The following is a 16,234-nucleotide window of genomic DNA, read 5'->3' as shown; positions in this document are numbered from 1 at the left end:
ACCCCCTGTTTGTTGCACACACCCCCTTGTGTGTAATACACACCCCCTGTCTGTTGCACACACCCCCTTGTCTGTAATACACACCCCTGTCTGTTGCACACACCCCTCTTGTCTGTAATACACACCCCCTGTCTGTTGCACACACCCCCTTGTGTGTAATACACACCCCCTGTCTGTTGCACACACCCCCTTGTCTGTAATACACACCCCCTGTCTGTTGCACACACCCCTCTTGTCTGTAATACACACCCCCTTGTCTGTAATACACACCCCCTGTCTGTTGCACACACCCCCTTGTGTGTAATACACACCCCTGTCTGTTGCACACACCCCTCTTGTCTGTAATACACACCCCCTGTCTGTTGCACACACCCCCTTGTGTGTAATACACACCCCCTGTCTGTTGCACACACCCCCTTGTCTGTAATACACACCCCCTGTCTGTTGCACACACCCCTCTTGTCTGTAATACACACCCCCTGTCTGTTGCACACACCCCCTTGTCTGTAATACACACCCCCTGTCTGTTGCACACACCCCCTTGTTTGTAATACACACCCCCTGTCTGTTGCACACACCCCCTTGTGTGTAATACACACCCCTGTCTGTTGCACACACCCCTCTTGTCTGTAATACACACCCCCTGTCTGTTGCACACCCCCCATTGTGTGTAATACACACCCCCTGTCTGTTGCACACACCCCCTTGTGTGTAATACACACCCCTGTCTGTTGCACACACTTCCTTGTCTGTAATACACACCCCCTGTCTGTTGCACACACCCCCTTGTGTGTAATACACACCCCCTGTTTGTTGCACACACCCCCTTGTGTGTAATACACACCCCCTGTCTGTTGCACACACCCCCTTGTGTGTAATACACACCCCCTGTCTGTTGCACACACCCCCTTGTGTGTAATACACACCCCCTTGTGTGTAATACACACCCCCTGTTTGTTGCACACACCCCCTTGTGTGTAATACACACCCCCTGTCTGTTGCACACACCCCCTTGTCTGTAATACACACCCCTGTCTGTTGCACACACCCCTCTTGTCTGTAATACACACCCCCTGTCTGTTGCACACACCCCCTTGTGTGTAATACACACCCCCTGTCTGTTGCACACACCCCCTTGTCTGTAATACACACCCCCTGTCTGTTGCACACACCCCTCTTGTCTGTAATACACACCCCCTTGTCTGTAATACACACCCCCTGTCTGTTGCACACACCCCCTTGTGTGTAATACACACCCCTGTCTGTTGCACACACCCCTCTTGTCTGTAATACACACCCCCTGTCTGTTGCACACACCCCCTTGTGTGTAATACACACCCCCTGTCTGTTGCACACACCCCTCTTGTCTGTAATACACACCCCCTGTCTGTTGCACACACCCCCTTGTGTGTAATACACACCCCCTGTCTGTTGCACACACCCCCTTGTCTGTAATACACACCCCCTGTCTGTTGCACACACCCCCTTGTGTGTAATACACACCCCCTGTCTGTTGCACACACCCCCTTGTCTGTAATACACACCCCCTGTCTGTTGCACACACCCCCTTGTCTGTAATACACACCCCCTGTCTGTTGCATGCACCTCCCTTGTCTGTAATACACACCCCCTGTCTGTTGCACACACACCTCTTGTCTGTAATACACACCCCCTGTCTGTTGCACACACCCCTCTTGTCTGTAATACACACCCCCCTTGTCTGTAATACACACCCCCTTGTGTGTAATACACACCCCCTGTCTGTTGCACACACCCCCTTGTGTGTAATACACACCCCCTGTCTGTTGCACACACCCCTCTTGTCTGTAATACACACCCCCTGTCTGTTGCATGCACCTTCCTTGTCTCCTTCTAGAAAAGCTCTGTTACTCTGGCATTAGAGGAACTCCTTTGAAGTGGTTACAAAACTATCTCGCCAACCGCAAACATTATGTCCAATATAATGAAACTATATCAGCTAATTTTGCGGCACTTGCATAAATAGAATTTTCCTGTTACAAAAACGAGTCGCACGAATTATTACTAACTCTTCTTTTTGTAGCCACTCTGAGCCATTATCCAAGCAAGAGCGTTAATTGATAGTCTTTGATATACGCCTATTTCACATAAAGTTGCACTCGAAAATCCACGTGTCGTAACCCGAGGTGGTTCATGGGTAGCTTATCAACGGATAAATCCTTGCATCTTAAAGCCATGTAAATGTTCATAAAAAACGTGAGCAAGAATTCTGCAGCTTTTGAAACCTGGATTTGTATTTTATTTACGCTTATTTGCTTAGATACTGAGTACCCATGAAGCACTGCGGGTTACGATGCAAAGATTCTCCGAATGCAACATTATTTTCAAAGGTGTAAACACCTTTGAAATTGCTTTACTTATGCGTAAATTTGATAACAACCAATTACCCCACACTTTCGATAAGATATTTAAGCTAAACAAACAAATCCATAACTACAATCTTAGAAATTCAAATGAATATCGTACGTCATTAAAAAGAACAAGACAAAGTCAATTTTCAATTTCTTACATGGGTCCAAACGTCTGGAGCAATCTAAGCTTAGAAGCAAGACAATGCAAATCTTTATATATCTTCAAAAAACCTTAGAAAGAACAAAATTATTGAAGAAAAGCAGCATTTTTTATTAATACTTGACTTCCGTTCATTTCATCAAAATAAATACAAATTGTATAATATTTTAAGTTCAAAATCATTGTAAACACCAAGGGGTCTACGCATATAAAGTTTTCTTTTCAGTAGACTCCTCGTCGTCTAAATAATGGATATGTAAACATGCAACACTCAATTGACGAAATTACCATGATTGATTCATTTCAAATTTCTTAAATTATTAAGCGAAAATAAAGCAAATATTTGATCGTTTGAAGCTCTGCTTTTAGGCCATGCCTAAATCTATATATAAGGTGATTTTTTGTGGTGAACCAATCAAAAGAAGCAAGAATAACAGGTTTTACTTGTCCATTACTCACATAAACTTTACCTGAAAAGCTATGTACTATTTAAAACACAAGAACATATTTCTCTTTCAAGGTTGATTTCTCAAAACTTCAGAGCCAGGATAAAACTAAGTAAGTAAATTGTACTACAGGGGGAATATGTTATTGTTAATATGTCAAAACAGTTGAAAATAGTGCCTTAAGATTGAGATTAAATCTTATATGGAAAGCAAAATGCAACATTATATAAACCTTCATGACGTCATGGGGGTTATATATAAACCTTCATGACGTCAGGGGGTTTTATATAAACCTTCATGACGTCATGGGAGTTTTATATAAACCTTCATGACGTCAGGGGGTTTTATATAAACCTTCATGACGTCATGGGGGTTTTATATAAACCTTCATGACGTCATGGGGGTTTTATATAAACCTTCATGACGTCATGGGGGTTTTATATAAACCTTCATGACGTCATGGGGGTTATATGTAATCCTTAATGATGAAGTAATAGCTTTATATAATGCTTCATGTCCGTTAGTCTGCAATTGTTCTTCTATATTACCCCCAATATTTCCTTGGAGACGATTTCCATTCCCTCCTCTAGCTTTAGATTTGTTGGGTGTATTGCTAGGTATAAAGCCTTTATCACCCACCCAAAGAAGGACATCCAATTGATTAAACATGCCAATTGAATATTGATGAGTGTTTTAAATCATACATAATATTCAACCCTTAAACTAAAATCTTAAAAAAATCAATACTTCTCTCGAAGAAATCGGAAATCTTATTCTCAGAAGAAATCGGAAGAGAAGAGTTGAGTAGAGCTGAAAGTGAGAATCAGAGGCGATGTTCAAAGTAAGTTGTTTATGTACCATTTACACACAATTCTTTAATAAAAAAAACACCAGACAGGATGAGTCTGGTTGAATAATCTTTCAAAGCCTATTGTGAATGACGACGCAGACCAGGAAATGGAAGCCGTGCAGGTGGAGGTCACAATAAAGAGAAAAAATAACGCGTTTTGGTTGATTTCAATTTCAATTTCGTCGATTTTGCGTCACGACAATCACACTAGACATAAAAAGTCCTTGATAAACATATCTAATGATTATTGATTATTCAAAAATAAGTTTTTTTCTTAATAGAGTATTACTGATATCCCAAGTTGATAAAGCATTTATTAAACGTCTGCCGCAACAGATCAATCGCTGCATTTGTTTTCAATTCTCCTTTTATAAGCTACCCTATTACCCAAAACACACAAATGCAAACAAATATCGAACATTTTAATTCATGTTTAAACTTCTCATTTTTCGAACTGGACAAATAATATATTGGTACACAAATTTGATACTAATTTTCCAAAGGCACTTTTTTTTAACCTCGTATTGATTTATAGCTTTTCTACACCACGCCTAAGCAGACCATCTAGTAAGCTTTCTCTGAATTCTTTCTAGCTATGCCATGTATCTTTCTATCCTTTTCAGGACCATACACTCAGATGGTTGAAGAAGCGGAAAGCTGGTCTCTTCTCCTCTCCTCGTGAAAAATTACGCACTTACAGAAGATACAACTGTTTGAGCTACCATTATTGCTGGAATAAGTGCTTCTCTCTAGTAAGCGCATCGCTCGTGTTGCTCTTTATATAGGCTCCGATGTCTAGAGGGAACTGTACGTTAGAATAGAAGAAACAAAACCGACAGTGCTACGCGCCACAATTTTTTTTATAATAGATAGCTTGTTTTCTATTTAGAGATAAAACAGATGTCGAACAGATTTATTTTCAAATTAGCGATTCCGCCGTATAAGGGCCTCGCCTGGGACATGAAAAATTAAATAAGCAGTCGCTTGACAACTAGTATAAGGCGCCCCAATCATGATCTAAGGGCTGAAGCTAAGGTAAGGCGAGCGAGGCACTTCCCTTAGTCATGGTCTCAGGGCCGGAATAACGAAATATCGGAATAAAAAAAGAAAAAAAATTCCACTAAAATTAAACGTCCTAAGTATTTTAATTGAAATCCTGATACAAAAACAAAGGTTTTTAATGTCTCGTTGCTATATTTCCCAGTCCAGTTAGTGTTGATTCTTTTCGCTAGGGCCTAACTGGAATTTACCCTCTGTTGAAGTCACACGTGAATAAGGTCGAGTCAGCAAGAATAATCGTTGAATTCTTTACATACTTAGACGACATCAGCCAAATGAGATATCTATGATGAGATATCTAGGGTAATAAATCTAGCGATACACACCTTCAGAAGGAATTAGCCTTTTTCCATCCGCGCCGGTCGCAGTAGCATCTGCTTTGGATAGGTAAGAAACGGACTTTCACACAACATTCTTTTGTCTAAGGAGCCAATGATTTTCCAATCAAAGTCCAGTTACCATAGATTTTAATTGCTTCATCTTACGTATCTTTCTTTGGTTCTTTTCAAGACCAGAAACAATCAGCTGGTTGAAGAGGCGGAAAGTTGGTCTCCTTCCTCTTCTTGAAAGTTTATGCACTTTAAATACAAGTGTTTAAGCTACCGTAATTGCTCGAATAAGTGCTTCTCTTTGATAAGCGCCTCGCCTAAACGTGTTGGACTTTAAGACTACGATGTCTAGAAAGACTGTACGTTAGAATGAAGTATAAAAAATTGACAGTACTTTCCTCAACAACATTTTCAAATAGATTTTCAAATGAGCGCCTCACAACTAGCATAAGGTGCCCCAGTCATGGTATTAGGGCTGTAGCTAAGGTAAAGGTCATTTTTTATCGGGGGGAGGGCTTCTAAGTTAAATTTATTTCTGGTTGAAAAGTTGCAACCCTCCCCCAATCTAAAGCACAAAAATGGTGACCCTTGTACCACTGCTTAATGTAACAGCTGCCGCTTAATGTAACAGCTGCCGCTTAATGTAACAACTGCCGCTTAAGTATATATTATTACATTAAGCGGCGATTTTTGTTACATTAAGCGTTAGAGTTACATTACAAAATTATTGTGTGTAGGGGGGGGGGATGATATAGACATACCCATAGGGGTATGGAGGGGCGGCGGAGCAGGCCTTAAGAGAGAGTTAGAGTTAGTGGAGACTTAACTCTCCTGATAAAATAAAGGAAAAATAACTACGACTTTTTTTTAGAAACGAGTCATTTTTGTTCAAATTGACTCACAGTTCTTCTATTGGCCTTGATTAGCCTTGATTCATGTTCATGTCTCTTCAGTTATACATGAATCAATGGCTTTTCATTTTTTCATGGGCTCTTCTACGAAAGATTAAAAAAATACCCCTAAAAAAATACCTGAAAACCAAAAATTGCTACCCTAAAAATACTCTAGAAGCAAAAATTATCCCAAAAAAAATACCAAAACGTAGATTTCAGCATCCTATTGTATAACAAAGTCTCAAATGACAAAATTTCAAAGTCTTTTGTTTAGAAGGCGGAAGTCTGGAAAACGTTGGCTCAGAGCACCTCTTTCTGCGTGCGAACCCCTAAAAAATACCATTTTTGAGTTTTAGCATGGCACGAGGGGAATTAGTGATCCCCGCAACCGAGGGAAGATTAGCTTGAGTCCCGACGCCGCAGGCCGATCAGTTTAGTTCTCTGACGTCATTAGCACGCATGCGTGGGTGGATCTAGTCTAACGTTGGCGCAGGTTCTATCTCTATTCAGAAAGCTGCCTTCTATTTATTTCCCTGGAAATGAGAAGACAAGCTTCTTGGTTCTAAATTTCTCTCATGCATTGATGTAGAGGAAAATTTAGAAGACAAAGAATCTTTGTCTTCTTTATTTTTTCAAACACCTAATGTGTTTGACCTACTGACTCCTGGCTATTATTTGGACTGAATTTACAAAAATTTAGACCGAAAACAGATACCTCCCCTATTTTGAGTTATTTTTTTCACAGCCCGTCAAAGTCAAACACCGCTGCACCTAGTCAGCGGTATCCAAGCTTTCCAACAGTGCTTTGCGGTCTCATCTCGTCGCTGTGCTAATGCGAGCACAAGTTGATGTTTGGGAGAGTGCCCTAGGACATCATTAAGTCTATTGGGGCATAGTGCTGTGCTTAATGATATTTGCAAGTAAAGGTGAATTCATGGGGATTATTTCTTGTTTGATTTGCCTGGATGAGAAAATATATATATTATTTTTCATGAATCACCACAGCTCTTCTAAATGCTGTCTTTTCTGAAAACATAGTGATTCCAAAATTCTTTACAATGCTTTTCTGGGTCTGTATGACCTGGAATTGATTTGTTTGGTTTTGGGGTGAAAAGACTTCTCCTCGTGAATTTTTCCACTGATCTCCCAGAATGCTTTGCAATCAAGCCTTCACGGAGTGGAGATTGTGTTTTGAGGCCATGAAAATAGACCTGGAGGATCAGAATAAAGGTACCTCTTGTGTCTTGCGCTGGTGTTTGCTAATCTCTCTCCCTTGTGTGAATAAGAGAGTTAGTTCTGCAGTTTTTTCTTTGTTCGACTTGAAATTTGTCAAAGAACTTGAGCTATTATTTGGCTAAGTATTTGCTATCAGCTTGGATAGTGCATATCTTCAAGACCATTTATCCCTTAGACTGATGCCCGAGTATCTTCATCTCGTGTTTATTTTGCATTTATGAATTTTTTGGGTTGTGGGTACTTTTCAAAGCCGGTACAGGCCAGTTGAGGGGTCAATGGGTTAAAATACTTAAAAACTGTGACTACAAAATTAGATAAAATACCAGGCTAAGTAGCGAGCCATACATGACATGTCGTGGCGCGTTAACTGCATCAGAATAATGAAAATTGGTGATGGATATATGTCGTAGATAAAAATTTTGCAGGAAAGCGATTGACCTAAAAAAGCGTGCGTTATGAATTTGGCGTAACAAAGATATTCCCTACTTATTAAACTGTCACGTGGTTCCTTGACCCTAAGAAGACTTAGCCTTTTGGCGGCGTCAAAGTAGCCTGCGTAGCTGTCCTAAAGGGGAGGGGTCCGTGGAAAAGATCGGAGTGAGCGACGGGGGAAGACTGTAACCTGCAACAGCCTCAAGAGATTCGTAGCTATAAAAACACAGGATAAAGGGCTGCACTTCAAGCTAGAAAGACTTGGGGGAGAGAGGGGTTAGGAAGCTTCCCTCCTTAAAATCAAGAGGATCACTGTCTTATTTTCAAATGTATCTTAATACATTTTTTAGTTTAAAAGCTTTTCATCAGTGACACATTACTTTAGTATTGTCCAAAATGGGACGTTTTGTAACTTGTTTTTTTCCTTGACTTTGTTTTCCGCACGTCGAATCTATTTAAAATGTATTCGACAGCATTCGAATCGATTTGTCCAGCGAAATGACATCGTGTGCTGAATATAGCTAGATAAAACTTCTTTACTGCGGCTCTATCATACAACTCTCTCATGATATGGTTTTGCCTAGTTGCGGTACTGATTACGTAACGTCACATGGCTTCCTTGTTGCACCCCCTTGACCCAGGACGAAGTTTCGTCGTCTTTTTTTCGAACCGAATCAAATTCGTTTTTAAGTTTGTGGTTATTGCACCGCGTTAGTTTTTTATTACATTAAACGGTGAACCAAGCAACTTGCCTCAGTCATGAGCTCAGGGCCGTAGCTAGGATTCTAATTAAAACATCGCCGGGCTAGACGAAAAATGGGTGAGCTGGGATACTTCTGTTGGCCCAGGTGTTCGCTATTCCGCTCGCAAAGCCTGTACCACTTACAATAGTCACAATATTATTACTGTTTTATTTCTTTCACCTTTTACAGTAACACCATCACTTATTTACTTACTAAATATACTTTATCTAGGAAAACTCAAACGCAAAGATTCCTCTTCTCTTATCATTTATTTGTGGAGTCTGCTACACGTTGTAATCGGGTGGTTTTTCTTGTAACTGCCTTTTCGCTATTCTGTGAAGGGTTGCCATGGCGACCATCACGTGAAAGAGAATCTGCCAGAAGTTCCGAAGATTGTTCAGGTAATATATTAGAATAATAATTATGGCAAAACATGTCCTTGACATTGCAATTCTCCATTTGACGGCAAAAAGTAATAGATAACACTGCAATAAAAGATAAAAAGAACAAGTTATATGATATAAATAGTCATGATGATAACCCCCTTAAGGTGGCACGCTACAATTGCTCAAGAGCTCATCTTCAATTTCGTGTAGAAGACTCGATTTAAGAGCGATTTTCGCAGTTTTTCAACCCTTTTTAACGAATCCTCGCTTTATCATCTACTTTTAAAAGCCAAATCAGCAGCTCTGTGAGGGCCGTAGCAGGGGGTAGGGCACTGGGGACGTGTGGTCTGTATTGTGGGCCCCCCAATCTTGCCCCCTTCCCCCATATTTTCTTAATGTTTCTGTATTGTGACCCCCCAATCTTGCCCTCCCCCATAGTTTCTTAATGTTTCTGTATTGTGACCCCCCCCCCCCCCAATCTTACGTGGCCTGCTACGGCTCTGCCTGTACGTTTCATGTACAAACTAACACAATTCTGTAGTGTTCACAACACGTAATCTCAAAGAATGGGAAAGACGTCTTTGCAAAACTCACAACCCGGGATCACACGGGATTTTAGTTCCGAAAAAAAAAAATATTTCAAAAACATTTGTGTATAATATAGTCCCAAAGTAGTTCCACTGAAACAGCTCGATATAGCGGCTCTATTTTCAAGAGTCACAAGGCATGATTCAACCAACAATTACCCCATCAACTTGCGAAATTCAAATGAAGATGAAACAATCGGCTTGATTCATTTGCAAGCATTTGCATTGAATTCGGCTCATGGACAATACGACGTTTTAACTTAGCCTAATGCACACTTTACGTGACTACGTGACATAGATTAGACTGACTATGCTAGAGGCTCATGACAGCTCAGCAAGATAGTGATTACCGAATGCCCTGATCTTAGATAAGCTGCACAGGAGACTAAATTTATACCTGTAGGCAATTCAGAAGACCCGCAAGGAAAAATGCCACTGCAGACGAAGCTGTTTTGCTGGAAGACTAGCAAATATAACATAGTTAAATAATCTTAATTGTGCTTCCCACTTATCATAACCATCAAATAATGAATGAACAGATACTGTAGGGATCACACTTTTCCTATGCAAGGGTTTAGAGTTTGAAGGGACACTTGCATGTGTGCAGATAGATTTTGAAGTTGTTTTGGAAAACTCGAAAACAGGCAAAATCACGCAGAATAACAAAAATAGCAATCCAGGTCTATTTAATGGTCTTTGATCTTTCGGGTAAATGCAATATTCTGGTTTGGGCACCTCACATCAAGAAGATGGAAATTGATTTAAAAAATTACTTTTTAATTTATTATTTATGTTTTATTGTTCTTGTTTTCTCTACCTCAAAGTTAGTACTACTGCTAGTAAACAAGAACTATTCGAAAGTGTGACATACTGTATTGGTTTCTTGTTTTGACGTTTCACACTTGTTTTCAGTCACATGTGCACACTCCATGTGCACCTTGTGTGTTTTGTTTTCTAGTCGCGACCGACAGAAGTTACGGCGGCTGTAAGGTCGCTAACCAATGATAGAGCGCCGAGAAGCACCAGGCGTCACAAGAAAGCAGACAAGAGATACATACGCACATACAGACTAGTAAATCAACAACAACGCAAAGCTGAGAAATAATTCAAACTTTATCCAATTGCTGACTTTGGGTTTATTGGTATTTCCTTGGTGACAGTGGCTAAGAAGGTGATCCTCTTTAATGTAGTTTGGTTGTGATCAATCTAAAACTGTGACAGATGCTGTGACAAATTCAAAAGTCATGATTGACATCCACCAAAACACAGTTGTGACACGTAAAGGAAAGGCACAGTGTGCACATGTGACTGAAAACGAGTGTAATGGCAACCAGAAGTCGATAGAAGTCTTGGTTTTGCTTTGCTCTGATTGGCTACTTATATTGAGCCTATTTCCATGCTATTGGACAGCAGAGGTGGTGTAGCAAAAAGTCAAAAGAACAAAAGAGGTGTGAATTTTGCAAATCACCAAAAAGAAATTTTGATGGATTTCAGTGATCTTTCCAATGGATTTGAGATTAATACTAATATTTGAAGGTGAAAAAGGCACTTTAATTATAAGTATCACAGCCTGTTATAATTTTCTGCCAAAGGTCAGGGACACAGGGTTGCTATCCATCCTGCTGCCACCGCACAATTGTATCCATCATGAGTACGACTGCAGTCTGGTGCAAATAGGTGTGATTCCCAATAGCGGCAACTACACAAGAGGCTCAGTGATTTTCTGACATTTTTGTATTTATAGATTTCTGTTTATGTATGTAACACTACGAAAGGAGTGAATAAACCAATTATTATAATCATTATCATTATTATTAATTTACTGAGTACAAACAAGCAAGTGTCCCTTAAACAATTGTAAAAAATGTCATGCTGTGTGACCTTACCTCGTCATCAATTGAAACAAAACTCAGGAACGGCAGGCAGCGCAGGAAATTCAACAATGCACAGACTGCACTGAGCATGCAGATGGTTAAACCAACCCAGGATAAGGGTTGCAGCTTTCTGGCTGGGCCTAAAGACAGAAAGGATGAATCCTCTGAATATGATAGAGTCAAAGGTTTTAATTCGGAGATAAAGAGAGCAAACAAGCAATAGAAATACAGGATAACTGCATTTAAGACTCAATTCCCCCACTGACTTGAACTAACTTTGACTCACCTAGACACTTTTTCTGGGTCAATTCTACTCAAATAATGCAAGCTCATAACTTGAATAAATAAATAAATTAGAGTAGCTAATCACTCTCATCACAGCTGGGAAGCTGAATTACGAGAGTGCAGATTCAGACGTGGTCGAGTTGAAGGCATATATGAAGGCGCCTCAGGCAGCCGCCATACAACTCATGTCTGACCACGGATCACAGCTAAGATCGAAATTGTTGGTTTTGTGGGGGGATGAAAACCAGAGAACCTGGAGAAAAACCCTCAGAGCAAAGGTGAGACCAACTAACTCAACTCACGTCGGAACCGGGAATCGAACCAGAACCCAGTGGTGAGAGGCACAGGCACTACAGAGGGACGCTCTGCCAACTGCGCCACCTGGGCTCCCAGCTTACTTGCACTTGTACTATTGGGTTCCACTATACCAGAATTTACTTTACGTATAAATGGGGCAATCCAAAGTAGTAGTAGTACACACCCCCTGTTTTGTACGTCTTTAGTTCAACGCCAACATCAAGTGGACCAAGCTCAGTAGAGTTAATATTATATGGCGGGAAATTCTGTAGTTCCTCACTCATCTCACTGACATTAATCCTGGTGGTTAGGGTTCTTGTGTTATTGTACCTCTGTTTAGTTTTCTGGATGAATGTATCTAAAGAAGGGGATAGAAAAAGAAGGTATTTTAGCATTTATGGCAGACATACATGATTCTTGCATGCTATGTGGGTGGCTTTTTATGGTTTAGCTGATAATTGAATGCTATTCATGAAAGCTTTTTTAGATATCATGTTGGCAATTTCCAGTGAATGCGCTAAACTACCCACTTAACAAAATATTGCATAATTATATTATAAGGCTCACTAGTGTTACAACAATGTTGTAGTTGTCTAAATGGTCGACAGACTTCAAATATTACACTCACAGCATCATGAAACATATACATACTGTATATAAACAATATACATAATGCGTGAGTTCAGACGTTCATAGAACAGTGGTTGATACACAGGTGTAGAGCTGAGTGGGAAAAAACATTCAAACTACATTTTTATCAATACAAGCCTTTTTGGTTGTTGCCAACTCATTCCCTGATGGATGTGCAACAAAACAAGTGTGTGGGGATGTGCAACAAAACAAGTGTGTGGGGATGAAACTGTAGTTTGCATGTTTTACTACAGTACATACCAAAATACAAATAAATACATACTGTATATTATAGTTTATATTGTTAAATGTTGTTGCCATTGCCTTGCAGCAACAAATGAGATTAAGTTGTTGATTATTCGTGGAAATTCTCTCACCAAATTCAATAAATGAGTACGGCCTCTTAGCTCGCTGGACATCCTGACTCTGAAAAGTCACCATAAATTCCCTTTGGATTTCATCAAGGAAACAAAAAGCCAGAACTGTTGGGTATGTCATCTCACAGACGGCGAGGAAACAAACTCCAACTGCCTTGATAAAGCTGCAGAGACAAACAGCATTCTAAGAAACATTTTTTATGATCACCATTCAACAATTTATTAATATTTGATAATTGTATTGCCGTACACTATAATACCAATAGCTTTATGGAGGCTAATTCAATTTTTAAAGCCGCTAGAGAGGTTGAATCAGCTGTAACAACTGCTGAGCATTATAGTTATGGATAGACTCCGTAAAAAATGTGATAATAGTTAAAAGATACTCCAATCTAGAGGAAGTTTATCTTCAATTATAGCTCTTTAATTAAAAATCATGGTCTTTAACTTCTGAACAATGTTAGAGGGTTTCATTAGAGGTGGGGTACAGCTTGGAAATGCTACACATGTATGTACAGTAGCATGTCTCACAAAGCAATTACAATAGCCCAACACTGGACATTAAATGTATACGGCAATCATGTTTACAAATATAACGCATTATTGTTTTCTGTCCATCAAGGTTTTTATAAGATATGGCACAAGTTACTATACACCTCAGCTCAGCATGGCAGAGTCATAAATTTCAAGTTTACGGGTTGCCTTCGGCCATAGGGATACTAAAAATATCAAAGTGCTGAGGAAAAATCTTGATATACATGCTTCAAATGTAATGGACCTTGCTCATGTTATATGTCATTGGAAAGCCGAAAAAGGTTTTTGTTTGTTCATAAAATGTGACGGATATCTGACATAAAAAGGAGTGATTTACCGGATACTTTAGTCACATTAGAGTTTTAAAAGGAAGTGATTGGCTAGAAATAGGTGTGTAATATTAAGACATGAAACAGGTATATTGTCGAAGGGAAATCTATAGTGAAAGAGACTGTCAACTTGATGTTGAAAAAAGCATGTGAACTGTCTATGCTCAGCTTTGCTCATGCGCAGGGAAGAATGCTTAAACATTCATTGACAAAATGCTCATCATGTCCTTTGTTGACAGTAAACTCATGTCAGTCTTGCTTTAGCATCTACTTGTCCATGTCATAGACAACTTATACAAGTAGTAGACTTACTAAATGTTATGATTTCCACTTCTCATCCAGCACTTTATTGGGAACTGGTTGGCTTTTCTTGCTAGCGTTTTCGCCTGCTTCTTACTTTCTTTCAACTCGAAATGCATGTCGAGGTCGGTGGATGCGGACATCGCCATACCATCGCTCACCCGACTTATCATAGCAAACAAAACCATGATTACTTTACAAATAACCACTTGCTTCTTCTATCAACGACACCTTTGTCTGACTTATTAATCAGGTAAGAATTTCATTGTAGCTAAACACCAAGTTGTATTCAAAAGATCACGAAATTCGAAGAAATATTAAAAAGAATATCAATTTTGTCCGCCATTACGCGTGGCATTGAGCCCTTGATACGATCTCAGCAGTTGCATCTATAGTCTTGCGCACTATTTTCAATATGGCGTCTAAAATTACCCAGAAAACCCTGGGGGAAAGGGTAGAGCTTCGTTTCCATCACCCAGGTTGCCCTTGGTCGTGAGAGAACTGGGAACTAGTCTACGCTCGGTTACGAACTTATCACACGAACGGCGGCGAGTTCCGAACCTTTTCCCGAACAATTCTCTGAACCAAAGACTGCCAAAAATACAAATTACGTTCACATGAAGACATAAATCGTCGCTAGAACAACCCTTATGGATACGTTTTTCTAGGAGTAGTTTAATATTAACAGCACTGGCTTGATAGTCTTGGATTTACAAAAAAGGGCTGTCTGAGTTATGGAACCGAGCACATTGTTTACAGCAGGCCTCGTTTCCATAACTCAGATTGTCCTTTTCACTCACTCTTTCTGCTACTTATAAGGCTTGAAATTATAAAAGTTAGTCTATTTATCCAGGTAATTTTTTTAGATTTTACTGTTTTTATGTGAATAGCAAGTATATATAATGTTGTGCTATAAGCACAACGAGAGAGTGCCCAATGGTCCCCGGGAAGTTTGTTGTTAACTTGAGGTGGCACTTGTATACTAGAATTTGACCTGAGGAGGTGGGGGAATTGACAGTTTTTTACTCTTAGACTTGTCTCTACCCTGGGGGTCTTGGGATAAGTAAATAGCATCACATGTACTTTGCAAAAGTCATGTCAGTTTCTGGTTTGGGTCTCTTTTTCCTCTGTAGCAAGCATTTCCATGTATCAGCGTGTGGCAAGCTGCACGGCGACATGTGCTACAACGAATATGGATTATAACTGATGCCAGATGAAAATTATTTATTTTCCATTTTTTTTAGTAACTGTTATCTTCATAGTAATTGGTACGAATGGGGGCACATGTCTTCAGTGCCCCACCCCCTGCTACAGCCTTGACTCGCTTAAGTGTACTGGCTATGTAAGATAAGGGCTTGACTTGACTGCAGTTTTTTCCTGAGGGGTTGGAGGCTTTTCTCAGTTTTGTACGGGGTCAAAGTCTAATCCCCCAACCTTCCTCAGGAGCATGGGTGTGGGAGTTTCAATAATTACAAGGCTGGAGAGAAAACCACAAGTTGGATGATGGGGACCTAGTCAACTAAATAAGGTCACACGAAGACTTGATGATTGATTGATGTACATCATTAGGATAGTATAGGACAGTATAAGGCACAGTATTAGAACAAAGGTTGATCTAACCAGAACACAATGGAACTGATAATATGCATAGCTATAGCTAATATGATTCTCCATCATAGGGATAACCATTTGTAATGAGCATATTATATGTTACAAGCTATATGTACCGGGGTGGGGGGGAGGTACTCCCTTATATATGCTATACAGGGACGTGCTGCTGGACAGGGTATGGTTATTGACCTCTCTGTCCTAAACAGGGTATACATTTGAGGCCTCTCTGACCTGAACAGGGTACATATTTCAGGCCTCTTTTTCCTGAACAGGGACATAATTTTAAGCAAGGCTGTCCTAAAAAGGGTACTAATTTGGTTGCCTTGCTAAACCACTGATCCTGCCGCGGATTGAGAGTGTTGTCCTAAACAGGGTCCTTAAATCAAGGATGTTGTTCTAGACAGGGTTTGGTTTTTCAGAATTTTTGTCCTAAACAGGGTCAGGCTTCAAAACCCCCAGAGGCACCCCTATACCCAAAATCATGCA

General features: G+C 40.1%; 1 protein-coding gene and 1 long non-coding RNA gene across 2 annotated transcripts; one reads left to right on the top strand and one right to left on the bottom strand.

Annotated features, from left to right (window-relative positions):
- The first annotated feature begins 3,703 nt into the window (after window positions 1-3,703).
- Window positions 3,704-5,014, top strand: LOC125561051. The gene is made up of 2 exons (XR_007307060.1): window positions 3,704-3,837; window positions 4,470-5,014. It is a non-coding gene; the product is annotated as an uncharacterized LOC125561051 (long non-coding RNA).
- Window positions 5,015-8,686: 3,672 nt separating this feature from the next.
- LOC5508497 (vesicle-trafficking protein SEC22a) lies at window positions 8,687-14,521 on the bottom strand. Its single transcript, XM_032377256.2, has 6 exons — window positions 14,150-14,521; window positions 12,975-13,138; window positions 12,152-12,325; window positions 11,398-11,525; window positions 9,909-9,974; window positions 8,687-9,023 (listed from the first exon to the last, which is right to left on the bottom strand). The coding sequence occupies exons 1-6, from the start codon at window positions 14,323-14,325 to the stop codon at window positions 8,823-8,825; spliced, it is 909 nt and encodes a 302-aa protein (XP_032233147.1). The 5' UTR covers window positions 14,326-14,521; the 3' UTR covers window positions 8,687-8,822.
- Between the last annotated feature and the right edge of the window lie 1,713 nt (window positions 14,522-16,234).

Source organism: Nematostella vectensis, chromosome 2 (genome assembly GCF_932526225.1).
Source record: "Nematostella vectensis chromosome 2, jaNemVect1.1, whole genome shotgun sequence".
NCBI lineage: Eukaryota > Metazoa > Cnidaria > Anthozoa > Actiniaria > Edwardsiidae > Nematostella > Nematostella vectensis.
The sequence above is the reverse complement of the archived record's forward strand: the minus strand, read 5'-3'. Positions and strand labels throughout refer to the sequence as shown.

Coding starts and splice junctions, on each gene's coding strand:
- LOC5508497 (XM_032377256.2), bottom strand. CDS start 14,325: ATGGTTTTGTTTGCTATGATAAGTCGGGTGAGCGATGGTATGGCGATG. Junction 9,975..11,397: donor TTGTTTCAATTGATGACGAG/GTAAGGTCACAC, acceptor TATATTTGCTAG/TCTTCCAGCAAAACAGCTTC. Junction 9,024..9,908: donor GTCTTCTGAATTGCCTACAG/GTATAAATTTAG, acceptor CTTTTATTGCAG/TGTTATCTATTACTTTTTGC.